The following is a 27211-nucleotide window of genomic DNA, read 5'->3' on the forward strand; positions in this document are numbered from 1 at the left end:
AAGGAAGCTGACGCCCTCTGCCCGACTGTTCCCTTGCCACATCCCAGTCCCGGGCGCATCCCACACACGGCTCCGTTTAGTCCTCAGAATCCAGCCGGCTCCGGGCTCTCAGGGCTACACCTCGGAGCATGACCTACTGGCCCGGCAAAGGAGTTTCTGTGGCGCCATAACGACAGTGGGGAATCCATTTCATCCCAGGAGAAATCCACTCCTTTGTGTTCCCCGTAAAATTTATAAACAGGACAAATTATTCCTTAATATTATTATATATGTGCAATACAAACAATTGAGACTGGTGACACAGGAAAACTCTGAAAACACACACCCTGTTGACGAAGGGTTTCCCTCTCCAAAGCACAGTGGCCATTGCTCACATCACCCCGCCGGGACGGCCCCGGGACGGCCTCGCGGGCCTCCTCCTGTCAGCGCTGGCCTCCAGGCTCACCCTCCTGCTAAGCTGCAAGGGTGAGTGTCTCCCGGCACCCATAACAAAACCATTGCTCTGCTGGGATTTAGGTAAGAAAGAGTTTTCAGAAACAGAGTTCCTTAAAAACTCGAGCCTCTAACAAATCACTTCTCATCTCCTAGCCAAGTCACTGGCCGGACTGGACACGGTCTGCTCTTCTTGCCTGTCTCTTTGCCCAGCCAGGAGCTCAAGACACGAAGCAGCAGAGTCGTCCAATCCCGCCAGATTTCCTATGGGAACTACTGCCGATGGACAAAGCACGGCCTACTGAAGTGCTCAAACGTCATGCAAAACTCTAACTACGAAAGGCCTCCGGACACCAGGCAATTTTGCTACTTTCCATGTTTAAGAATTCTAACCTAAGTGGCAGTGGTCACTCTTTGTCACTGTAGCATCTGACCTCAGGGACTCGGACATAAAATCACGGTTCAATTCCGAGGTTGGGTGGCACAGTAGTGTCAGATAGTTCTGAACACACAATTTGACATGTTTTCAACCACCTGAAACTCTATCAGCACACTATTTGGTGTTCATTGAACAGTCACGGTCTGAGAATTAAAGAACCCTAACTATAAATGTTTCACGTCACAAAACCTAATTATAACTGAGGATCTACTCCACGTCTAATTAAAAGAACTACACAACGACTTTCATCCAACAGCAACTGCTACGAAGGGAAAGATAGGAAAAAACTGACTGCACAAAAATACACTAAAAAATTGGACAATTGTTCGCAGGAACTGCCAAAGTTTTAGTGTTTAATAGCACAACTGACCAAGGTCCAAGATAGGAAGTTACCATGTTCAGGAAACACGGGGGGTGGGGGGGAGAGGTCACTCTATAACCTAACTCTATAGTATGTGGCAAGAAGAATGCACACTTTATAATATAAAACCTGTCTACACATAGTAGTTAGTTGCAAAAAGCCATCCGTCGTCTCTTGGCTTGTAAAAAGGGTGTTCTGGATTTCAGTGCAATTGAGCCACCTGTCGGAAAAGGGAAAGTCATCAACGTGCCAGTCATTCTCTAAGGATAAATAAAAAATAACACACAGAATGAGCAGCCACGTTCTCAATCCTCCTACTTTACGCAGTATCCTAGCAAAAACACACGGGAAGTCTTTGTTAAAGAGATGAGCGTGGATCTTCTTCCTCCTCCCACTCTCTGCCACTGTTCCCCGCCCGTGACATTCCTCAGTCCTCCCGACAGTGTTCTCATTCACTCCGTGGGGTTTCTGATGCCGAATGATAGTGAGAGCCAGAGAAACGCCTAAGACGGGCAGGACACTGCCCAAGGTTCCTGGGTAGAGGATCCAAGATGATAAGCCCCGTAAAACTACTATGTGATTTACTTACATAGTGAATCCACCTAAGCTACTGTTAACAACAAACTGGAAAGTCTTTACCTCTCAAACCTCTATTTATTTTCTTGGACTTCTGAGTTGCAGTGAGGTAACCACCACTCTCAGGAAAGGGCTTCTCATGAAAGAAACCCCGGTGAAAAGAGGGCAGGCACATGTGTGTCTAGCTATTTTGCTACAGAGGGCATTTTTGATGACCAGTCTCCACGCTGATATGTGTGACTATACAATGGAAATTTACATCATCTCCAGGATGAAGGCTTAGTGTGGCCAGGATCCAGGTCATGTGAGTCGCAATCAGCCACTGTCCTGGCATTTGTCTAGTGTGGGGGGTATTTCCAAGAGAACCCTTACAACTTACGGCAGCAATGAAGATGGCAATGTGGGTGTTATCTTTAAAAAAACCCAACAAACCAAAAACCCACTGGAAAAATCTGCCAGGGACCAAAAATCTGCCAAGGCCAACAAAACAGACCTCTTTTCTTCTGGCTGTAATGATATAAACTCAGTGGTTATCTAATATTAACCAATGGTCTTAACTAATAGGGATCTAGGTCTAATTGACAAAAGTAGGGAAAATAAGTTTTACATAAAGAATTAGTTGAATCCTCGAGGGTGGGGACATGAAAGGCCTCTTATCCAGTGATGCTTGCTGGATCACCGCTAGGCTGTGGACAGACCTAGAGAAAGTGTGACTACATCCACATCACACAGACACACACCGCACTTCTCCTGCCCCGCCCCTCACCTTCAACTTTTCTGTGTGGCGGGGATCTTGTTGTCGCCTTCCAGCTCTTCCACCCCAGCCTGTGTCATGAGGTCTGCAATGTTTTTTTCCAGGTCATCAATGCGACTGCTCATGTCATCAAGTTGGGGAGTTAAAGACAATGCACCACAGCTGCCATTTCTTCGCCCTCTCCTCCAGGGCCCTGCAGACCACAGCCTTCAACGCCAGTGCCTTTTTTTTTTCTTTTTCGGCCACACCCACAGCATACGGAAGTTGGAAGTTCGGGGGGGGGGGCCAGGGATTGAATCCAAGCCAAAGCTGCGACTTACGACACAGCTGTGGCAACACCAGATCTGTTAACACACTGTGTGGGGCTGCGTATTGAACCTGCACCACCACAGAGACAACCCTGGACGCTGAAGCCACTGTGCCACAGAGGGAACTCCAACACCGTGTTGTAATGAAAATGGTTTCCCAACCACCTTTGGATACTGTTGGAATTTGGTTAAGAGCACAGGAGCCCGGGCTAAGGATCCAATCCCAGCCCTGCCCTTTACTAGTGATGGGACGTGGGCAAGCTCTTCACTTCTCTAAGCTGCCTGTTTCTTCACCAGCTACATAAAGGTAACACTATAACCTCCTCATCAGGTTATGGCCGGAGCAAAGCAGACAGTAATTATTATAAAACGCTTGGCTCGCAGTCAACAATCATACTCGACAGTGTTACCGGTGGACTCGAAGTTCCTTGGGGCCAGGGAGCTAGGTCGGCTGCAATCCCAGCTCTTTCCACTGGACACTTTGGGAAGAATACCTCCAAACTCAGTAAAAAAATGTAAATGACCGGCGGAAGTTGACCTGCAAACCACCCACTTATGGCCACCACCACCGGGAAATTGGGATCCAAAGGCCCATAAGAAGCTGCCTATAAATAAAGGATATTTCTTCCAATGATCTGGTCGGACATGGTCTGAAATTTATCTTGCATCTGTTGCAGGAGTGTCTGCACCTACGAAACAACAAGACACGACACCCCACGCTTATCCTGAGACAACTTCACGGGACAGGGTGGAGGCCCTGGTCCCAGGGGGAGATGAAGATCCCGCGATCCAGCCCAAAACCCCAGCAGCTCCGTGGCCTTCAACTTCCCCGTCCGGGTTCCAGTTTCCCCACCTGTCAAATCAGACGTGGGGGCGGGGGGGCCGGTGAGGCCCCTTCCTGTTGGGGCCCGCGCCGATTCACGGGGCGTTGGGTCCTCTGGGGTGGGGCGTGCGGGGCGGCGAGGGTGGGGCTGGGAGCTGGGAGACCCGGGGTCACCGAGAGTGAGCGGGGCTGGGAGGGCGGGGGGCCAACAATCAGCGGCCCGTGGGTCAAGGTGGGGCAGCCTCCGCCCGCGAAGCCTCTAGAACCGGGGCCTCCAGAGACCCGCCCCGCGCGCCCCGAGGGGGCGCCTCGGTCCGTGGGGGCTGGCCGGCGCCGCCCGGGTTGTCGCGGCCTCGGGCGCGCACAGCCGACCCTTACCACCGAGGTGAGATCCTGCACGGTCTTGGGGTCAGTCTCGGCCATCTCCCCGGTTCCCAGCTTGGCGGTGCTGCCTCAGACCGTCACCTACACTTCCGTTTGTCCGCGCAGACGCCCTAGCGTCTTCTTCGCGTGACGGCGGAGGTCAGCCGCCCGACCGCGGGGCCTTGTGGGAGCTGTAGTTCGCGTCACTCGCCGGCAGGGCCTGCGGCCTAGAGCTTCCGTTCGGAGCCGAGGCCCCGCCCCTCCTCTCAGCTCCTTGTGGGCCCCGCCCAGCACTTCTCCGCCCTTCCACTAAGCCCCGCCCCGTCCCCGCCCCTCCAGCGCCTTGCCCCATCCCCGCCCCTAGCCCCCGCCCCGCGAGGAAAAAAGTGGCACAAACCTGCAGTGGGGCAAACGTGGGCGGTCCCCTTGGCGTCTTGCTGTCGTTAAAGGCTGTGCTGGCCTTTTTTGGGTGCCCTGCGAGGGGCCTAACCTAGACCTGTGTTGACGCCTGCCCTCCAACAAAACTCCACAAGCCATTGGTGGGGAAACAGGTCCCAGGGGTGAGAGGTGTGCCCACCAAACCCCCAGTGTTTTTCCTTCTCCCTACGAGGGTCGAGTGGAGGTGCAGGGGCCGTGGGGCAGGCTGATTTTTATTTTTAAGAATGAATTCTAGATGGTGTAAAAATCCTAAGTGACTTTTTACAAAGTCCTCATACACTTGTGACTGTCCCAGGTCAAGAGTCGTGACCAGGCTCTTCCCTATCAACCCCACCTACCCACTCACCAGGGTGACCAGCGTCCTGATTTTTAACACAGTTCGTTTTGCCGGCCTCATGTAAGTGAACTCAAACGAGTGTCTTAGAGCCTGGCTTCTGTCATTCAAGGTGGTATTCCACGGTGTTGGGGTTGGGAAGGTTTCTGGTTTGGCCAAGGAGGGAGCCGCGTGCAGGATTGGGAGACTGGATTTAGTGTTTAAGACGGGGGGGTGGGCTGCAGACTTGAGACCTTAAGTTCCTGCCTGGCAGGTGGTCTTGAGATGAGTCTTGCTGGCAAGTGGGGTAGGAGACCCCTAGGAGGAAGACCTGGCGTGTTTCAGCAACTTTCACATTCCTTTTCTCATTTAAGGACGGCCTTTGGGGGTCAGTTGCAGCTTAGTTTTGGCGGCAGTGTGTCTTTTTGGAGGGGCACAAGTCAGTCCATAGCAGGTGACACATTTGCATCATGCTCGGCATTTTATAAAGTGCTTACACAGAGCTCCAGAATCCTTTAGGATGTAAGTAGCCAGGGCTGGCTGGGATGGCAGGCCTCTTCACTTTGGACCCCAGTCACTGGGACTCCCAGATCCAGCACAGAAGTCTGGCTACTCACACCTGGAATTTCTAGCCAGGTCTGCCTTATGGCTGTGAGCAACGCAGAATGTGAATTTGTGTGTGTGTGTGTGTCTGGTGGGAGACTTGAGGCCTTTTTATTCCAACTGAAATTTTCTTTACATAATAGCCAGCAAACTTGACACTTTTTCAGTGGAATCTTTTTTTTTTCTTTTGCATTTAAGGAGAAAGCATACTTTCTCTTTGCAGAGACCAAGGTCTTTTAAACAGCGGCTTTGTGCCAAAGCTCCACTAATTTATAGTCATGGCTGATATACTTACTTTGTGGGGTTGAGACACCGAACCAAACTGGATATTGTTCCATTAACAGAACTGCTCTATTATGTGTGAGGCACCAGCAGTTAACCTTTAAAACTTTGGTTTTGAACAACCTTCATTTTTCATTAAGTATTGTAGCTGTCTTATCTCTTCCGAGCACTTTTTTTTTTTTTTTTTTTTCCCTCTTTCTAGAATAACTGGGTAACTGAAGTAAGTCTCTTTTCTCCTTCCAAGATGGTTTGGGTTTGTGCGGGCTCAATCTGGTATTTTTATGATTGTGCTTTGCTTTAAGCTGGGCCCTGGTTTCCATATCCCCTGTTGTCAGATGTGTATTAAACAGGTGTTGAGGAGTTCCCGTTGTGGCGCAGTGGTTGGCTAATCCGACTAGGAACCATGAGGTTGCGGGTTCGGTTCCTGCCCTTGCTCAGTGGATTAACGATCCAGCGTTGCCGTGAGCTGTGGTGTAGGTCGCAGACGTGGCTCGGATCCCCTGTTGCTGTGGCTCTGGTGTAGGCCAGAGGCTACAGCTCCGATTCGACCCCTAGCCTGGGAAACTCCATATGCCCCGGGAGCGGCCCAAGAAATAGCAAATAGACCAAAAAAAAAAGACAAAAAAAAAAACCAGGTGTTGATGCGCATGTGTCTACACTGAAGTGTTGGCCTTATGTGAACAGAAAAGGAATGATCAGAGTTTTTTTCACGGCAACGCCAGATCCTTAACCCACTGAGCGAGGCCAGGGATCGAACCCACAACCTCTTGGTTCCTAGTCGGATTTGTTAACCACTGCACCATGATGGGAACTCTCATTGCAGGGTTTTGATGCACTTTTAGTCTGCGCTGCTCTGAGCCTGCTCTGAGCTGCTGTGCACCTGGGGTGCTTTTTGCCCAGACTGCCAAATGCTGCTGAGAAGCACACACCTGCTGGCTGGGCCCTGCAGCAGCATCAGAAAGTGACACTTCATCCTTCTGGTGGCCTGGGCTGTGCTGGCTCTGGTCTTTAGTGGACATTCCAAAGCCTTCTAGTCTCTTCAGACCTGGTGTTTCATCCACCTGGTTCTCAGATGATGACCTTGAACTATGCTCTTTTGCAGCCAAAATAGAGACTTTTGTCAAACCCCTCGGTCGCACCCTCCCGACCTTTATCCGTCTCTCCATCAACCCCATGTCCCTTCAGTCCTTTCTGTCTCCGAGGAGGCCTCCTTCTCCAGCCCAGGCTGGATGTGTGTCCAGGGCAGAAAGCTGGGCCTTGCTCCCCTCTCCTCCCACCAGCTCTGGGAACCAGTGCTCTACTCAGCCCCCCTTTCCACGGACTCCTTCCTCTTGGCATATGAAAGTGGCAAAAAACCAAATAGAAGAGTTCCCGTTGTGGCACAGCGGAAACATATTCAACTAGGATCCATGAGGTTGCGGGTTTGATCCCTGGCCTCGCTCGGTGGGTTAAGGATCTGGCATTGCCCTGAGCTGTGGTGTAGGTTGCAGACGTGGCTCGGATCCGGCGTTGCTGTGGCTGTGGCATAGTAGGCTGGCAGCAATGGCTCCCATTACATCCCTAGCCTGGGAACCTCCATATGCCTTGGGCGTCGCCCCCAAAAGACAAAAGACACCCACACACAAAAACAGAAAAGAAACACATCAACCAAGGTGACCCTGTTCCTTTCCTGGGCTACCACTTCACAGCCAAGTTTCTAGAAATGCAAGAACATGCTGCCTGCCATTTCTGGATCTGCAAACTTATGTTCTACTCATGCACTTGTGCTTGTTATGTTTCTCTGAGAATGTATTGAAGTGGTTTTCAGGTCACGGATAAGGCGCCACACCCGTGAGACTCACATAGTAGGCGCTTGTTTCTTTTTTCCATCTCTGTCTCTCTTTGCGTGCTTGTGACAAGCAGCGGTGTCAGCCATGTCACTGTGTCTGACTCCTGGAGGATCTGTATTCACCTCTCAACACAGAGCAGTCTCACTCCCAGACCTTCAGTAGACATACTATCTAGCCAAGAGGCAGTCACATTTTTTTGGTTTTCATTGTACATATTTTATTTTATTATTTTTAAAACCTTTTTTTTTTTTTTGAGGTATGATTGACATGTGAAAAGCAGTACCTATTTAATGTATTCTGCTGTGAGTCTGGAGGAATTATAGGCCTATGAAGTTACGATTATCATGAAGACCATAAACATATCCATCACTTCCCAAAGTTTCCTCCCGCTCTACTATTATTATTATTATTTTTATGTGTGGTAAGAACACTAAGCACAACAGGTCTACCCTGTTAGCAAATTTTCAGTATACAATACAGCATTGTTGCTCTAGTCACTATGCTGTACAGGGACTCTCGAGAGCTTGTTTGTTCTATGTAACTGAAACTTTGTGCCTTTTGACACCATCTCCCCATTTCCCTCCCAGCCCCTGGCAACCACTGTTCTGCCCTCTGCTTAGATTCCACATGTAAGTGAGAGGAAATATTTGTCGTTCCTTGTCTGGCTTATCTCGCTTAGCCTGATGTCCTCCGGGTCCATCCATGTTGTCAGAAATGGCAGGGTTTCCTTCTTTTTCAGGGCCAAGTAATATTCCACCGTATGCAGACACCACATTTTCTTTTATTCATTCATCCATCACTGGACATTTAGGTTGTTTCCTTGTGTTGGTTGTTGTAGGTGATGCTGCAGTGAATCTGGGAGTGCAGAAGTCACGCTGAGATCCTGATTTCAATTCCTTTGGATTGATAACCGGAAGTGGGATGGCTGGATCCTATGGCAGTTCTCTTTTTAATTTTTTTGAGGGAACTCCAGACTGTTGGTGATGAAGACCATAGGCCGGGCAGCAGAGCTGTGGCCAGTTGTTAAGAAGCTTGTGACCAGTGGCATCTTGATCCATCTCAAATTGTTTTGTTTTCGGTTTGGAGAGTTAGTTTGTGTTTCTTATGCTCGTTGTGGCACTCTTCCAAATTAGTGTCTCTATAACTGGCTGATAATCAATTCCCTGTTTCTTTACCAAAACTAGCCATTTCCCAGAGATAGACTACCCAGGAAGAAGGAACCCTTTCTTAGAGACCTGCAAGTTTGGTGATGGCTCTGCTTTGCCGATCCCGTCATGATCTAATGGTTTTGTCATCATTAATTTCATGTATTGTGGGTGATGATACAAACTCGGTTCCATGTATTCTTGGTGACAATGGATAACTGAAAAGCTATTGATGTCAGGAGGTCATATGTGCCACTTAGGAGGAGCGAGACCTGGTACAAGATGGTTTTCACTTTGTGAACCTCATTTTCTCATCTGTACAGTGGAGATAACCTCTACTTCAATATGGCATGAATTATATAAATTATATATATAGTTACATATTGCATTTAAAATGTATGACAATAACGTGTACGTACACACATACATACATGAGTATGTAAAATATCTCACCCATAGGAGGTACTTATAAAGTATTAGCACCCTCCTCCTCTTTTTTGTTAAGGAGCTCACTAAAGGGATCTTGTTGATGTCTGTCTATCCTGTATCTCTCTCTTTTTTTAAATTTTTTTTTTATCTTAGGGCTGCACCTGTGGCATATGGAAGTTCCCAGGCTAGGGGTCAAATCAGAGCTGCAGCTGCTAGCCTACACCACAGCCACAGCAACGCCAGATCCTTAACCCACCGAGCGAGGCCAGGGATTGAGCCTGCAACCTCACGGTTCCTAGGCGGATTCGTTTCTGCTACGCCACAATGGGAGCTCCTATCCTGTATCTCTTTATCTCAGTGTCTTCCTCTGTATCTAAGTATGTCTGCCTGTCTCTCTCCCTATCTATCTATCTATCTATCATCTATTTTTCTATTATCTGTGTTTTTTCCAAATCAGAAGGACTTGACTATTATGAAAGAATAAATGACGGAGTTCATGGGGGGCACAGTGGGTTAAAGATCCTGCATTGTCACTGCTGTGGCTTGGGTCATTGTTGTGGCACGGGTTCGATCCCTGGCCTGGGAACATCTGCATGCCATAGGCACGGCCAAAAGAAAAAAAAAAAAAGATGAAAGAAAAGAATAAAGGAAAAGAGTTAATTATCAGGCAGGCAACACTGGTTTTACTCTTGGTCTTTAAATATTATAGTGCAACCAGAGCGCCATTTGAAAACATTTACCTTTGCTCTGTCACTGTGTTTAAACTGTCTGAAAGCTGGTCTTAGACCAAGTACACACATTAAAAATCCCAGATAACCTTTATGTGACTATTTCACAAGTTACACATTTCTTAGCAACTAGACAGTAAATCAAATGTTAATTTACAGCCCAGAAACAGTCAGCAATTCAGCAACTAGAGCCCAAAGGTACTGTATTTGCAATAGAAGAGAAGTATTTTCAAATGATAAGCTTTTATCCTTTTTAAGTTTCATGAAAAAATTTATTTAAAATTTCTGAAAATTTTTATCTTGGAGGGAATAAATAATACTGAACACCAGAACAGCGTTGAAATGTGCATGACAACGCAAAGCTTTTTTTCATACAGGCTTTCATTTTCAACTCTTTAATAATCTGAAAGCATGTCTATCATAAAGAATGTCTTTATTATTTTCTAAAGGAAAAGCTTGGAAAAAAATAGCAGAAAATGGAAATTTTAAGCATATACTCGCAGGCCTTCCATGAACCACCTTCTCAAAGGCTTAGCAGCTTCATAGTGAAAATTACTGTGGTTTTACTACACCCATTGCTTCTTACTGTATCCTACTGCCCAGCAAGCCCTTGGGAGCAAAACAAAATTTCAAAGGCTTTATCGGGCTTAGCAACCTGCTAATGATTGATGTTCTGATAGGGATGCGCCATGAGCAGCAGAAAGATCCCTTTCTGCTTCCTGAATTTGATGAATATCTAAATGACTTCTGCTTAAATCATAGGCTTATTCTCAATTTATAGAAATAAAGTTCTTATCTGAAATCCTTGTTCACACATTCATCCGCACTATTTTTTTTTTTTTTCTTTCTTTCTAGGGTTGCACCTGTAGCACATGGAAGTTTCCAGGCTAGGGGTTGAATCCGATCTGTACCTACTGGCTTACACCACAGCCACAGCAACACTGGATCCAAGCCACATCTGTGACCTATGCCACAACCTGAAGCAACACCATATCTTTAACCCACTGAGCGAGGCCAGGGAGAGAACCTGCATTCTCATGGATACTAGTTGGATTCTTAACCCACTGAGCCACAATAAGAACTCCCATTCCCACTATTTTTTTTTTTCTGTCTGTACATAGTTTGCATGTGCTTTTATATAGACATAGTCAAAACTAGAGAATTTTTTTCAACAGTGGGTTAATGCATCAGCAATAGGGAGGATGATAAGGGTAACTCATTTTTCATAGCAAAATAATTCTTTTTAATTTGCTTTCCAGGAACAATCACGAAACATCCTACCATCAGATTATGAGAAGTTCCAGATCTCAAGAGCCAGATAAGGGGAGAAGATGGGATGTATCATCTTGGGGAAATGTGTGGGCAGATCATTAGGTTAGTATTATTACTGTTGTTATTGTTATTACTGTTATTTAGAAAAGGCAGTTTGTTCTTTCTCAGTGCTCACCTGTCTCTTGCTGTGATGTTTTTTCTCTGTGGTGTGATTTAGCTGTTGATTCCTGCTTAAGCCAACTACACATCAGTAGCTGACTGTGCTCCATTGCCAAAATCAGAAACTGCTTAGAGATCCTTTGGAATTTGTCTACCTGAGCCGGGTCTGCAACCTACATCACAGCTCACGGCAACGCCGGATCGTTAACCCACTGAGCAAGGGCAGGGACTGAACCCGCAACCTCATGGTTCCTAGTCAGATTCATTAACCACTGCGCCACGACGGGAACTCCAGGACAGGCTCTTGAAGATCCCACATGACTTCCTCCCTCAGCTTTCCCTCCCCTGGCTTGGTTTGGCCGTGACTGGGTACGTGTTGGGACAGGCATTAACTGTGGCTGAGACGTCTGCTTAATCTAGTAGGAGCCCCTCCTGTACCTGTTGACAAGCCATAGAAGGGAAGGGAGGAAATATTTAAGAAAATTATGAGATCCCGTATAGGAAAAATCTTGTTTCCAATATTATTTCAGAATAGTGTTAATAGTTCGTAACAGAAAGTTCTTAGAATTAAGAAGTCATAGAGGAGTTCCCACTGTGGCTCAGCGGGTTACAAACCCGACTAGCATTCATGAGGATGCGAGTTCAATCCCTGTGTGCTGTGGCGGAGGTCACCGACATGGCTTGGATCCCACGTTGCTGTGGCTGTGGTGCAAGCTGGCAGCTGCAGCTCCGATTTGACCCCTAGCCTGGGAACTTCCATATGCCATGCGTGTGGCCCTAAAAAGACCAAAAAAATTTAAAAAAGTCATGGAAGGTCTGTTTAGTTCATCTGGATTGATGGTGATGCCACTTGAGGCTTCACACTAGGGTTTGCTGGTCTGAAGGGGACACTTTGTCTGTGAATCAGGGCTGGTATCTGATACTGTGGGCACAGCATGAACCCTGGAGTCGCATGGCCCAGCTTCAACAAATCAAGTGGTTCTGGAGGCCACTTACCTCGGGCAAGGCACTTGATTTTTTTGAGCCTCAGCTTTCTAAGTTGGAGATGACAGAGTTGCCTCATACGGTTGCTGTAAGGATTCAATGAGTTAATAGGTAAAGAGGATTTCATACAGTGTGGACAAATAAGTAATCAATACATGTAAATTACTATTATTGTGTTTTTTAATTTTAGAAAAATACGGTTCTTTTTAGGTATATACATATTTTTTATTAAAGTACAGTTGATTTACAATGTTGTGTTAAGTGTGTTTCTGTACCCTGTTCATACACACCAGGAGAACCATAGCTCCTTCTCTTTGGAATCACCTGGATAGCTTGTGTACAGGTACCGCTGCACTAAACCCAGCATCACACACAGCCTTGGTAACGTTTTTTTAGCTGCTGCATCTTAAGATCAAGACCCAATATATTTATTCTGGATAAAATGCAATCTGCTTGACTTCAAGAGTTCAATGGTAGATGGTTATTCCATGTATCAGATGGTTGAAAATATCAAAATCTGAGTGTTCTCAAAATTTCTGAAAAATGTTTCTTAAGAATCAGAGTCCTTTTTTTTTGGCTTTTTAGAGCCACACCCATGGCATATAGAAGCTCCCAGGCTAGGGATTGAATTGGAGCTACAGCTGCTTGCCTACACCACAGCCAGAGCAACACAGGATCCGAGCCGCATCTGCGACCTGCACCACAGCTCGTGGCAATGCCAAATCCTCAACCCACTGAGTGAGGTCAGGGATTGAACTCGCAACTTCATGGTTCCTAGTCAGATTCATTCCCACGGTGCCACAACAGGAATTCCATGGATCAGAGTCTTACTTGATACCTACCATGAAATTTAGCTGGATTTATTTTGTGAGGATGTTCAGATTGGCAGGTGTTGGCCAAGAGTCAGCAAGTCTACCTACCTGAAGTGATGCCTGTTGGGAGAGACCTGGCAGTGTTCAAGTTAACTTTCATTGAAATTAGAAAATATTTGCAGAGGCTTGTTAAAACAAATCATCTGAAATAATTAATTTATCATATGTAAAAGGGGGAGAAAATGTAATTTTTAATGAACTAAGGTGGGTAATGCACTAATCAAAAGAATGAAGAAGGCGTGACTGTTCGATGAAAGTAAAATCCTCAATCTTGTGCTTGCTTAGTCATCAGGAAGAGCAATTTCTGGCTCTTATTTTGACTTTTTTTTCCCCCAACAACTTGGGCTAAAATAAAATGCATTGATAATTATGAAATAATCTTTGGAGTCTACCTTTGTTTCCAGGACACCATAATAAATGTATTCCTGCAAGTTAGAAAGCATCCTATCATTCAGGAAACACTACCACTTTGGCTACTAAGAATTGGTCTATTTCATTGTTGTTGAGGGGATTAGACAGAACAACGTGATAGAAAGCTCTCTGCCCTGATAAGCGCTCTGGGGACAGGGAGTATACTTAAACAGGGGAAAATGAAGGCATATTCTGCTTGTTGACAAAGGATGCCCTCTACTCGGAGTTCTCTGCCTTCTACGCTAAGTTAAGCTGCCAGCTTGAGAGAAAAGGGCAAGCCTAACACTTGTGTGCTTAAACAGAGGGGTGATTCAGTGCCTGTGTCCTCCCCGAGGAAGGCCCCGGGTCAGGAGGGAGGATGAGCTTTCTGATGGTTAGTTAGCTCCACCTGGACCACCTGGCCGCCTGAGGATGCTCCCGGATGTGGTCCAGGTGACCCTCTCCCTGCCTTGAGGGAAGAGGGGAGCGAGGTCCACCATGGAGACACAGGCTGCAGTCTATAAAGCCAGGAGAGGAATCCGGTAAAGTGTGACTGGGCAGGCTTGGACCCCTTGCCCCAGAGCCTGCTCCGTGCACGTGGGGGCTTCTGGCTTTACAGACTCACCTGCCAAACAGGAGATACCAGGGGACGTCCATGGCCAACCAAGAACGTGAACTTGCACTGGGTAAGACCCAGCATCAGTGACATTCGACACAACATAGAAATCAGAGAAAGCTACTGTCCAGCAGTTGTAACCACCAATATCCATTTATTTTAATGGAAACAAAAAAATCTCTGCATTCTATATGCTCCAAAAAGATTTACCATCGAAACAAATACAATATATGGAACTCTATCTGCGTAATTTCACTACAATATAGACAACATATGACTTCTATTTCCTACAGAACGTGAACTGAAAAGCACAGGTGCAAACAGAGATTGCATAAGAAAGCGTGTGCGCCCGCATGTGCGCGCGTGTGGTTAAAACCTTTAGTAAGCAACTGCATTAAAATATGCTAAGACACTTACCTTACCCTAGGTCGTGGCGAGCTCTAAGAAAAAGCCGCAGGCTGTCACTAGTTTGATCTGATAGGAAATTTTGGTGTGAGCTTTGATGGTTCATTTACAGCTTAGCGACAAGAAGATCATTTTGGTACGAGCATTCGCCTGCCTCTTCAAGCTCACAGAATCAAAATCGAGTACTTGGCATCCAATAACGAACATCTTTTATTTTCAGCTTTGCAAACGATGGTCGTTGGTTCACACAAAAGGGAGCTTTTAAAACTACCTGTATTTACTCTATTGTAGGCATGTATATATGAAACAAAGGCGTGGCTGTGCATAAATGTATGTCTATTCACGTGGGCCTATATGTGTATACACATGGTACCTGGTGACCTCTTCAAAAGCACGTTTGATCTCCACGATGCCATTGGCTGTACACATACCGAGGAGGGCCAGATGCTCTATCACCATCTGCATCCTCAGAAAACCCACTGGGACTGTGGATTCGGACACGTACAAATGCAGACGGATGCCCATGCATTTGATGGTAAAATGCCCAGCTCTGCCCCTCACCGGGATCAAGGCAGAGGATGGCAGTGAAAAACAGGTCCTCGCTCTAAAGAGAAAGGGCTCTGTCTCGGGGCTCCGCCTCTGCGGACCTGCCTGGCTGGTGGTGGCAGGGCTCAGACAGAATGGGTCGGTGAGAAGTGTCAGGTCTGTGTTCTGCGCTCGTGCTGAGCATGATGCTGAGGCCCTGGAGGGATCAGCTGCCGTAGCTTCTACTTGTTTGCTTAACCTCTCAAGGAAGGATGACATGTCAAAACCAAGCTTCTCCCATAGAGTCTGTCTATAAATACTGGGTATATACACATACAGATACGCACACATATACAAATACTAACCCACTGACAAAACTGGATGTGCGGAGCGCGGACTAGCAACATGGCAACACATCAGAAAAAGGAGTCTTTGTTCCTGCTCTCAGGAGGTCAAGTTATATGCCATGATCTTTAAACACTCAGGGAAAATTCAGAGGATTCCATTAATCAAAGGAGAAAGGAAGATGCTGTCAAAATGGTAAAGTATAGACTAAGTGAAATTGCAAAGAAAACGAAAATCTGGAACAATTGAGGCCTAGTTGTGAAGTTCGAGATCTGTAAACTGCAATCTTCAGATTTGGATTTTTTTTCCTCTTTTTCCTGTTGCTATGGAAACTTGGTAGTCAAGCTTCAGATGTCAGGAGTTCTCACAGACCTGAATGGAAGAGATCCAGAGTCAAGTCAAGGAATATAACAAGTCAATTCAAAACATTTTAGCTAAATACTAGATAAATGACTGATAACGTATAATAAATGCATTTATAAATATCACACTACCTTGGGGGAATTTTTTTTTCTTAAGCATAGCATTTGAAGGGAGAGTGAATCATTCTGCGGCTTTGTGTATTAAAAAGCTGGACTGCCCTGAAAAGGCGAATGCCAAATATCTCATCGCAGACCAACTGTGGCCATTACCACTCTGCATTGAGCCCTAGCTCCTGCAATAAGCCAAGAGTTTGGCTATTTTAAGCTGAATTGGTAGCTTAGAAATTAATGACCATCCCAGATGTGTGTGTGTGTGTATTTTTTTTTTTTTTTGGCACAGAGAAGAGCAAGATAGTAATCCGTGGTTCTCTAGGGAAGGGGTATAAGTTTCTGACGGCTGCTGTAACAAATGACCACAAGCACACTCTTCTGGAGGTCAGAAGTCTTGCGGGACTAAAGTCAAGGGTCTTCTTTTGGAAGCTCTGAGAGTGTAGCCACACCTTTGGTTTCCAGCTTCCAGAGGCTGTCTGAGTTTGGTTTTGGCCCCTTCCTGCATCCTCGTGGCCCCCAGTGTCTCATCAAAGTTGACTGAGGTTGCCAGACTGTGTTTATTCTCTAGGTTTTACACCAGCCCAGGGACTCTGATCTGCCTGGTGATAGGGTGAATGGAAGTAGCTCGGTTCTCTGCCAGTTGTGCTTAATTATTATTATATCTTGGATTTGTGCAGGGAAATGGTACCACTAAAAACTCCTGTTAGAGTCAAAGAAATAAAAGTGTGTAAAAGGTCAACCCACGATGGAAGTGTAGCTCATTCTGGAATGAACTGATTACAGAATAATGGGTTATTCTCAAAAGCTTAGGGCTTTTCACTCTACATCTGTTGAGGCGAAGATTACTATGTAAAACTGACCTACCTTCACTGCACCCTGTTGACTTGAGAATTTAAAGCAGTCATTTTATACCTGTTTGGAAAATTTAGAGCAACAGCTCTAACTTCCAGAAAAAAGTCTTTGTAATGTGACTCAAGTATAAATAAGATGATATTGAGAGGCTTAAGGGTAAAAGCTATTTTAAAGAAAGGGCCATGGAAATTCATATGTTAATTCAGATGCAAGTTTTTATTTTGCCCACCTAGGGACCTTTGTAGTGAATTTCTTTGTGGTTAGGAGTTTTCTGAACACAATTGATTTCCTTTTTTTCTTCTTCTTTTTTTTTTAGTAGAATATTTTATTGCTCTTGCTACCATCACCTTAAACTCTTTGGGTATTTGGGCTGCAGTAAACTACATCCTTCAGATCCACCCCTATTGGCAGAAAGACTGGCAAAGACTATATTAAATGGCATCACTAATTATATTTCAAAATATTTTCTAGTGTGGTACCAATAACTTAAAATAATCACTTTGGGCATTGAGAAATATACAAAAATTTTTTGGGTGAATAAGAGCTACGACATTTAAAAGTCCCCAATCCCTGTTTAAGTCAATTTAGACCATAACATTATCTCCTGGGACTGCGGAGTTGATTACACGAAGTAGGCCATGATCATGCCATGTTCTCAGCTGTGCATGTGCATGGCACATAGAAAGGCCTGGAAGGTTGGAGGTCCACTCTCATAGCCCATGCAGTTGTACCACTTGGAGGGACCAGCTCTGTCTGCAGGCAGAGGACACCCTGCTCTACCCTGGCCCTGTCTCTGCCCATAACTCATTTCACAATAAAAAGGAACAAAATATTGATACACTCCATAAATGGACTCTATAATAATGGACTGCGTGATTCCATTTACAGAAAATTCTAGACGAGGCATGAAGTTTGTCAGAGAAAGCTGATCGATGAGAGCCTGGGCTGGGGGGAGGATTTAACAGCAGAGGGAAAACAAGGAGCCAGGTCTTTGTGGTGTGGCCATACAGTGGTATACTCTTACCAAAATCCATCAAACTGTACACTTAAAATAGGTACATTTTGTGGAGTGCAAATACTACGTTAAGAAAAGGAATTAGAAAGAAAAGCATTTTCAGTGGCTGTTTTTTGCTCCTCGTGGTCACCTCTTAAAACTTCGTCACTGTGATCGAGGTTACGATGCAACGCCCCCTCCTGTCCAGTGTAGAGACATTTAATTTTGGTACCTGTTAAAATGGCTCCCCTGATCTGTCCTTTTATATTCTTGCTGTGGCTGATTAATTAGGCCTAAAACAATGTTCAAAAAGGTTTCAGCGCCATATCCTTCCCTGAACTTGCCCGGTCACACCACACAGAGCTCTATAGAAACCCTGAGGGAGGCGCCAGCTTGCTTCACTGGGAGGGTCCTGGGGGAGCATTCTGCACCCCCTCAAGGTCATCGACACGTAATTGGAACAACAAAATTGGCAGTCAAAATAATTTCATTTACGTTTGTAATTGCTTTCAACGTCATTAGTTTCATTTCCTTTACTTTTAGATGTCAAAGAAGGAAGGGTAGCCCTCTCAGTTCAACGCTCAGCCGCAATAAGGCCACCTATGGTATCACAATAAACTGAAATGTTTTTATTATCTTTTTCCACAAGGGAGGCCACCCTCACTGCTTACTCACCCCAGGACCTTTCTGAGCATCAGTGTCTCATTTACTGAGTGGCATAAAACCACCAGGGCAATGAAGGCAAGAGAGAAAGACCACAGAATACAGGGTGTTGGTTAATGCTGGGCTGCCTGGATTGAGGCATTATTTGAGGAAAACCCACTTTCTCTTCCCACATTGGATGATGTGATCACTGAAGTTTCATGAACAAAGCTTTTAAAGAGGCCATTGAGCCACTTCTGCCAAGAGCCAGACAGTAAATATTTCTGGCTTTTCAGGCCATAGGGTCTCAGTGGCAACTACTCCACTCTTTTTTCGTTTAATTTTTTTTTCTTTTTTGGCCCCTCCCACAGCATAGGGAAGTTCCCAGGCCAGGGAGTGGATCTGGGCTGGAGCTGTGACCTACACCACAGCTATAGCAACACTGGATCCTTAACCCGCTGTGCTGGGGCTGGAACCAGCACCTCCACAGAGACAAGCTAGATCATTAACCACTGTGCCACAGCAGGAACTCCCCAGCTCTTTGTGAGGTAGTGGCAGAAAGCATCCACAGGCAGCCTGTAAATAGATGAACCTGCTGTGTTCCAATCAAATCTTAAAAATGGGAAGTGAGCCTTGGCTGGCCCCTGGGCTGTAGGTTGCCAACTCTTGCTTTAAAGAAACATCAAACAGTTTCTACCAGAGCCTGAGACTCATTCGAGGACAGTGGCTGAGTGGACAGTTGTCCTACCTTTGCACTTGACAATTTAGTTTACTGCTTTTAGGACCCCCTCTCCCCAACCCAACCTTGATTCATGTTTTAGGCTCATTTCTGTGTGCCCTCTGACCACTGTCACCTTAAGAGCTGCACGGGTGGGTCAGCCACTTTGACTTTGCTCCCGGGGGAAAGTCTGAGCTTTCGGACACCCGTGGTTACTTATTCCTGCTCTCACTCAGTTTCTCACCCACTTATTAGTTAGTCGTCTTCTGTTAGGAAGCACATCTGGGCTAGCTCTACAGTAGAACAAGAACCACTATATTTGGCAGGCGTCTCTGATGTTCAAATGAACAATCTTAAATAATCTTCTGCCTTTGATGTGGGGCCAGACTGTGGTTTGTCTGGAAGTCAAACAGGTGGCTGGCGGCCCCTTTCTTAATGGTTCTGGGGGCTGAAATTACCTGTCTTGTGGAGCAAAACCTGGGAAGGTCCACCGAGGACCTGTCCAGTTGTGTAGGGGGATTCAGGGCTCCTTTCTGAGGGTGATTTTGGCCTGACCTCTGGGCGCCCTCCCCTACGGTGGTGGGATAACCACGTGGCTCCCTCTGTGGGGGAGAGCAAAGGGCATGGCTGCTATCTCAGACACCGAATGCATGTCTTTTCTCCATGATGCTATGTTGAGTGTAAAATGGGCATGAGTTTTTTGGGAGTTATCAGGCAGTTCTGTCCTGGATTAAGTGAGACCCAAGAGCTCAGATGGAAAATATGAGGATGAGCCATTTATGGGAACACGCTCACTACGGGTGTCTGCAAGGTCAGGGGTCTCCAGAGTAGGGGACCCAAGAAAATCCCTTGCTGGTAGGAAGCAAATGCTGCCATGGCAATTTATATTCCTTTTCATCTAAACAGGTACACTACATCTTCCTAATATTTAATGTGGATTTGGAGTAGCAGACGTGTGTATAATCACAAAAAATACTGTGTAAAAACATGCAGCTTTTCACATCTGCCTGTAGGAGGATGCAGGAGGCCACTGTCGTCTGGGATGCTGGTTCCAAAGGATGCTTGGGCTTGGGAATCTGTAATTCAACAATCAGCAGTAGGAAGTCTCCATTTAAAAAACTCCCTGGTGGTCTAGTTAGATGGCTTCTCAAGTGAGCGCTAGACAAACAGCGGGCTCAGCCCTGGGTCCAGGTTCTGGGACCCAGTGGAACTCACATATAGCAGAGTCTGGATCAACCGGGGGCAGTCCTTCCTGGGTGATTGTACAGAAATAAAAATGCTGTGTGTGTCCATGTAGGCCTGTGTGTGTACACATACAGAGAAGGTCCTTGAGTAGCCACTCACACAGCTCCCTCTATAAACGCAATTACAGGACATCAAAGCCTGACTCTTGATGAACGAAGGTTCCACCGGCCCCTGCTCGCACTGAGCCTGAGGCTCTGCAGCTCTTTTTCTTCTCCACATTACACATCCAAGCTCCATCTATGTTGCTGTAGGTGACAGAGGCCTCCTGCACCCTCCTTTCTGGAGAAGCTGGTGGAAAACAGATTCCACAGGGCTGCTGCAATGGAGTTGGTCATAGCAGGACACTGTAAATAATCCCCACGGGCCTGCCGACAGGGGAAGAGGCTGCACCGCATTCACATGACGGATGCTCTCTAGCAGTCACAGTGGTCACTTCACTTTATTTACCAGCCCAGGGGTCACTGGCTGGTGGCCATAGTGCATTTGTATGGCTCTCGAGTGCAGAATGGCTTTCACACGTTTCAAGGGTGGTAAAAGACAGAGGATGGAAACAACAAAGCCATAGAAAAGAAGATGGGACAGAGACCTGATGTGGCCCACAGAGCCCCAAATATTTCCTGCCTGGCCCTCGATGGAAAGAGCTTGCTGACCCCTGAACTTTAGCAACACAGAGGGAGCTTGGATGTGCATGCGGGGAGGAAGGGAAAAAGGGGTGCAGAACACCAGGCTCAATACATATGGACTATATCAAGTCTGGCCAACTGCACAAAGTAGAGCTGCATGTGGTGTGTGTGGGGGGCGGCGGGTATGAAGAATATAAAACAACATCCACACACACGCTGGCTCATGATACCCATTGTCTCTGGAGAGAGAGAACAGAGAATGAAACTAGGGAGAGGAACACGGGGGATTTCAGTTTCAGCTGTACTATTTTATTTCTTAAAGAAAAAGGAAGGAAGAAGAAAGAAAAAAAGAAAGATGAAAAGAGTAAATATATATTTTCTCCCTCCCTCCTTCCTTCCTTCTTCCCTCCCTCCTTTCCACATTCTCTCCCATCCACTCATCCATCCACCCGTCCACTCAAGGAGACACTTCTCATTCCAGAGTCTCCTCTTTGGTTCTACTCCCAGGTTGCTGGCTCAGCACAGGGGGTTGAGGGTCTGACGTTGGAATGTGTGGTTTCCTGTTGACTCCATTCACCACTGTCACTAGGATATAATAGCTTCTCTTCTTTATTTTCTAATCATCGGTTTCTCAACCTCCTAATTCACAGCTACACTAATAACCTTCTCAAAAGGTAACTACAGAGGCCCGGAAGGCTTTCGAATGACATTAACTATATGTGAATAACTGCTAAGGTTAAAACTGGACTAGTCTTCCATAAATGGGAAGTATTTGATACACATATCTATTCATCTTACACTCACATCGATATTACTCGGCATAATTCACTTGTTTAAAATCTTCATTATGTCAGAGTCATTACTACCAGTCAGGGAAAAGGATGTGTGCATTATGCATTTATCTCTTTTCCTGCAGCCTCACCCTCCATCCATCCATTCTCATGACTCTTCTTCTTTTTTTTTTTTTTTTTTGCCTTTTTGCTATTTCTTTGGGCTGCTCCCGCAGCATATGGAGGTTCCCAGGCTAGGGGTCGAATCGGAGCTGTAGCCACTGGCCTACGCCAGAGCCACAGCAACGCGGGATCCGAGCCACGTCTGCAACCTACACCACAGCTCACGGCAACGCCAGATCCTTAACCCACTGAGCAAGGGCAGGGACCGAACCCGCAACCTCATGGTTCCTAGTCGGATTCGTTAACCACTGCGCCACGACGGGAACTCCTCATGACTCTTCTTAAAAAGGTACGGTGTCTACTTTAACTTCGCTAAAGACTATTCTGCACAGGGCAGAGAGAAAGAGCACTCCGGTAGACCAGTTAACCCATCTGGGCACATGTGTATGAGCGCAAGTTCAAGGGCATCTGCAGGAAGTTTTCTCACCACCGGGTCTGTGGGACAGCATTGAGGGCCTCTGCACAGTTCCTCAGACGGCGGGGGGCGGGGGGGGGCAGGGGGATGTGAAGGTGCCTTTCCACATTAGTTGGAGCGGTTTTACAGGTAACACTCTCTGTTATACAGACAGAAACTAAAAAATGAATGTTTCCTCTTGGATAGATTTTTGGGGAAAGACATATGAGAAAACAATGGCTCTGGTGAAGTTGTTTTTGTACTGTGCACGCACTGGGCTTTGGTCAACTTACGAGCTAAGCTGAAGAGGGACAGGAGCAGGACTGCGGTCGTGCTGAAGTGCGGGGCCCCCGCTGCGTTGCAGTCCACTTTGGAATTCTTGCAGGAACACACTTGTACCCTGAGGTCTGTGATGTTCGTCATGGGTGGTTTCCCTGAATCTGTCACCATGATGGGCAGATGGTAGTTGGCTTTGTTCAGATTTTGAAGAAGGCTCACCAGGGCATGCGTATCTATGAAGACAAGGGGGCGGGTCTTCATGAGAGAGGGTTAGAGTGTTCCAGACGAAAGAGGACTTTGGGAGACTAAACCCACACAAAACATTCATTTAACTGGGAGGATGTTTGAATTTAAATCCATTAACATCCAATATAAATTCAAATTCAGTTCTTCAGCTGAAGTAGCTACTCTTGAGTGCCTGGCAACCACACCTGGCTGGTGGCAGCCACACCAGACAGCCCCAGATGAAACGTTTCCATCATCAAGGAGCTCTGTGGCGCAGGGCAATTATAGTCAGGTGCAAGGGGACCCACTTTTGTAAAGATGATTGATGACTCCTCCCTGCAAACATTAGGCTATCAGGCCACCTTCACAAAGATCACCTTAAACATCTCGAAGAAATAATGTGAACAACCACTCTCAAATCCTCCTATTATATGTCATAAATACATCCAATTCTTATTTGTCAATTTTAAGTCAATAAAGCTGAAAAAAAGAAAAATTTTATCTTAGAGCATTTTAATACACAAATCCAAATTCAAATAATCAACATACACTCTTGGAACAACAACAAAAGTCCACTCACCCTTGATGTGAGCAGGCCCCCTGTTGCCATGGGGAGGCCTCGGCCCAAACCCCTAGAATTGGGGGGAATGCAGAGCACGATCCAGCATGGAGATTAGCTCTTTAAGCCCATGTTTGGTGGGATTATCTGCCATTACCCAGGCCAATGGGCAGTGCTCAGAAGTGGCCAGGCCACCTGGCCACTGTTCTTAGCCTTGGGCTATTTTCTTTTCAGTCTCTTAGATGAGCAGGGATTTTAAAAAATTATTTGAATTTATTTCAAATTAAGTTTTATTTATTTATTGTTACCATGCCCAAGGGCATGCAGAAGTTTCCAAGCCAGTGACTGAACTTGTGCCACAGCACCAACCCAAGCCACAGAAGGGAGAACACTGGATCTTTAAGCCCCTGAACCACTAGGGAACTCCGGGATTTGTTTTTTTTTGAAAATTGCTCCTTTCTAGGCATAAACAATGCTAAGTATTCAGAAAAGATTCTGGACAGGAAAAAGAATTTAGGAGGCATCTTGTCTACATAAATAAAACCAGGAGGGAAGTGAGTATGATGATGCGAAAACAAAAACAGATGAAGCATTATCCTAACCAGAAGGTGACAGCAACAGAAATAAGCAATATGGATGGCAGGTTAATGCTAGAAACATTCGCTAATCTCCCTCAAGTAGAGGAGAAACTCTCAAATGAGAAATTTCCAGCTGGAAAGAACCAGGGATGATTATTCAAATCAGCTACAGCCACACGAACTAGCAAATAAAACACTAACCCCTCAAACAAGAGAAGGGCTGTTTTAATTAAAAATAATCAGTGTAACAGAATTCATTCTTTAAAAAGCAATACAATAGACAAACAGGCAAACAGAATCAATAATAAGAGAAAGCACTAATAAAATGAGATATGAGATAAGGCTGTACCAATAACATATGAGATTTTTTAATAGAAAATTTTATGTACAGATGTGCAATACATTCAAAACTTAATGAAATGGGTAATTCCCCATTGGTCTCAAAAACTCTAGCACTGAAATCAGAAAGAGGGAGCCCAGCCCTGACTGGGTCAATCCCAGAATAAATTCACACTTGATGGCCAAGTGTATGTAACAAATGTGTGAAGTCTGGTTTGGGGCTTTATTGCAAGGCAAGGTGATCTCAGCAGTGAGTTCGTACTGATGGTGGGGAGGGAGGTGGGGGAGGTGTTGAGATACAGGGATACTTCATAATTCAGTACTTGGATGTGTCGGTCTTAATACGGCAGATGATAAATGTTGGGCCAAGTTTTAAATGCCACGGGTCCATGTGGAAGGACTGGAAGAAAGGGACATTGCCTGCAAGTTTCATAAATGAGGACAGGTGGGAGAGGATATCAATGTCAAAAGTCAAAGCCAAGGTCATTTGAAAGACAAAGTCAATTCTGAGATCTGCAGGATAAAATGGAAAATGGAGGATTAGAGGTTAAGACTTTTGGAAGAGTCTTTTCCTTGTGCTTCTCTTATGAAAGCGAGTGTAGAGTGGACAATCTCCAAATGCTGGTGAGAATTAATGCTAACACAGTCATCTGGGAGAGGAGGGGCAGCTGAGCCCAGACCCCCAGGTTGTGAAGGCTGAGGTAAAGGAGAGAGTGTACAGTACACAGTGTACAGTATAGAAACGCTGAGAGAGGAAGCAAAAGAGAAAACCTTCATATCTGCATTTCGAAGGGGCTGACATGCAATATTTATACAAATTTTATTCACGTGTTGTTGGAAAAATGGTCAGTATCTGTCATGTGTGAATAACTCAGAATAAATCCCAAGAGGATGCAGGAGAACACAGAGGAGAAACAGTGTGGGAACAAAAACCAAGCCAGGGAAACTAGATTTCAAAGCGGAAGAATAACCACAGAAGGTTAGGCAGACTTACTGTTGATCTTGGAGATCTTCCAGACTTTATCAGGAACAGTTTGTTTGTGGATTTCAAATTTGAAAGGATCTGTGTTTGGGTGAAGATCCTTATCTGACGCTCCCAAGATGACCACGCTGAGGTTTTTGGCGTCATCGCAGACCTCTGCTACCGTAGGGTAAATGAAGGGCGCGTTGTCATTGACATCTTCCAGGGTTATCAGCAAAGTCCCAGTGCCAGTAGCAGGAGGGTTGCCTACAGGGAAAGGGGGGGAGATATTAGCACAGGAGGCGCAGAGCAGCAGGAGCTGTCCATGGTACCTTTTCCTAATGTGCTGGATGCCTTTACTGTCGTCCAGGTTTCAAACAGATCCAAGTTCAGTGATTTAAAAAGCCTTTAGTACCATTTCTAGGTCCATCCATGTTGCTGCAAATGGCATTATTTCATTCTTTTTTGTTTGTGGCTGAGAAATATTCCACTGTGTATATATACCACATCTTCATTCATTCATCTGTCGAGAGACATTTAGGTTGTTTCCATGTCTTGGCTATTGTGAATGGTGCTGCAATGAACATTGGGGTGCATGTATCTTTTTGAATTATGGTTTTCTCTGGATATATGTCCAGGAGTAATACTGCATTTAGATTATCATACTAAGTGAAGTACGCCAGACAGAGAAAGAAAAATATCCTATGATATCACTTATACGTAGAATCCAAAAAAAAAAAAAAAAAAAAAAAAAAGCCTTTTATTGGGAATTCCCACACGGCTCAGCAGTAATGAAACTGACTAGTATCCATGAGGGCTCCCTGGGCTTGCTCAGTGGGTTAAGGATCTTGTGTTGCTGTGAGCTGTGGTGTAGGTCACAGACTCGGCTCAGGTCTGGTGTTGCTGTGGCTGGCAGCTGTAGCTCCGATTCAACCCCTAGCCTGGGACCTTCCATGTGCCACAGGTATGGCCCTAAAAAGGCACACACATGTAAAAAAGCCATTTATCATATGTAAGATTTCTGACTAAAGTTCTTCAGGCTTCACCTTTAGAATGCTAAGCTTTAAATACACGAGTTATAGCCACATATTGAAAGTCGCTCCAAGAATGTTCTTGTTTATGGAATTAAACCTTCCACTAAATAGCCAACTATTTGCATGTTGGTGATGCTGGGAGGCTGGAGAGTCCCTGAGAAAAGACCTCGTTCCATATGGAATAGCTCTCTACTGACTGCGAGGCTAAGACGGGAAGACCTACTCCAGGGTTTTCTTTTGCGGATGATGAAGGGCCTGGGATGGCTGATGATGTCCCTGGGGGGTGGCACGGCTGGCCTGGAGCACGGGACAGATTCAGAAAGGCGGGTTATTATTATTTTATTATTTTTTAACAATAAAGTTTTATTACTTTATTTACATGGTGCTTTTGCAAGGCGCTGTAGTATGGATAGAAAACTTGGAATGACTCCTGAAGAAATCTTGGAATGACACATGAAGGATGGCAGGAAAAGTCAGTACGAGGCAGGATGCTTTCCTGAATTGTTTTTAACCAGTGTATCAAACATCAGGAATGAGTTCAAGTTAAAATTCACAGGAGATAGTTACCAAAGGGGAAATGGTGGGGGATGGATAAATTAGGAGGTTCAGATTAAAATATACACATTATTGTGTATATAATAGATAACCAGCTATATATAACATATGTAACAGATAACCTTCTGTATAGAGCAGGGAACTATACTCAGTATCTTGTAATACCCTATAATAAAAATATCTAGAAAAGAATAAGTGAATCATTGCTGTATACTAAAACAAACACAACATTGTAATTCAACTATATTTCAATAAAAATTTAAAAAAATCCTCAATAGAGATAAAATTAATGTTCTCATCAAACACAAACACAACAATTCTCTGCAAAAAAAATTAAGGCAAATTAGTTATGAGAAATGAAATCACTGACTCCTGAAGCAGTTGAAGCAAACCATC

General features: G+C 45.5%; 2 protein-coding genes across 2 annotated transcripts in view; both read right to left on the reverse strand.

The window, feature by feature from the left end:
* HSBP1 (heat shock factor binding protein 1) lies at positions 1207-4162 on the reverse strand. The gene is given in 4 exon segments (NM_001097485.1): positions 1207-1452; positions 2575-2695; positions 3493-3559; positions 4072-4162. Coding segments are annotated over 3 exon segments (231 nt in total). The 5' UTR covers positions 4117-4162; the 3' UTR covers positions 1207-1452; positions 2575-2576.
* CDH13 (cadherin 13, H-cadherin (heart)) overlaps positions 15756-27211 on the reverse strand; it is a 1022437-nt gene continuing 1010981 nt past the window's right edge. Inside the window, 3 exon segments of the mRNA NM_001109945.1 lie at positions 15756-15763; positions 22579-22797; positions 25260-25493. Of these exon segments, the coding sequence (NP_001103415.1) occupies positions 15756-15763; positions 22579-22797; positions 25260-25493 (461 nt within the window).

This window comes from Sus scrofa, chromosome 6 (assembly GCF_000003025.6).
Source record: "Sus scrofa isolate TJ Tabasco breed Duroc chromosome 6, Sscrofa11.1, whole genome shotgun sequence".
Classification (NCBI taxonomy): Eukaryota; Metazoa; Chordata; class Mammalia; order Artiodactyla; family Suidae; genus Sus; species Sus scrofa.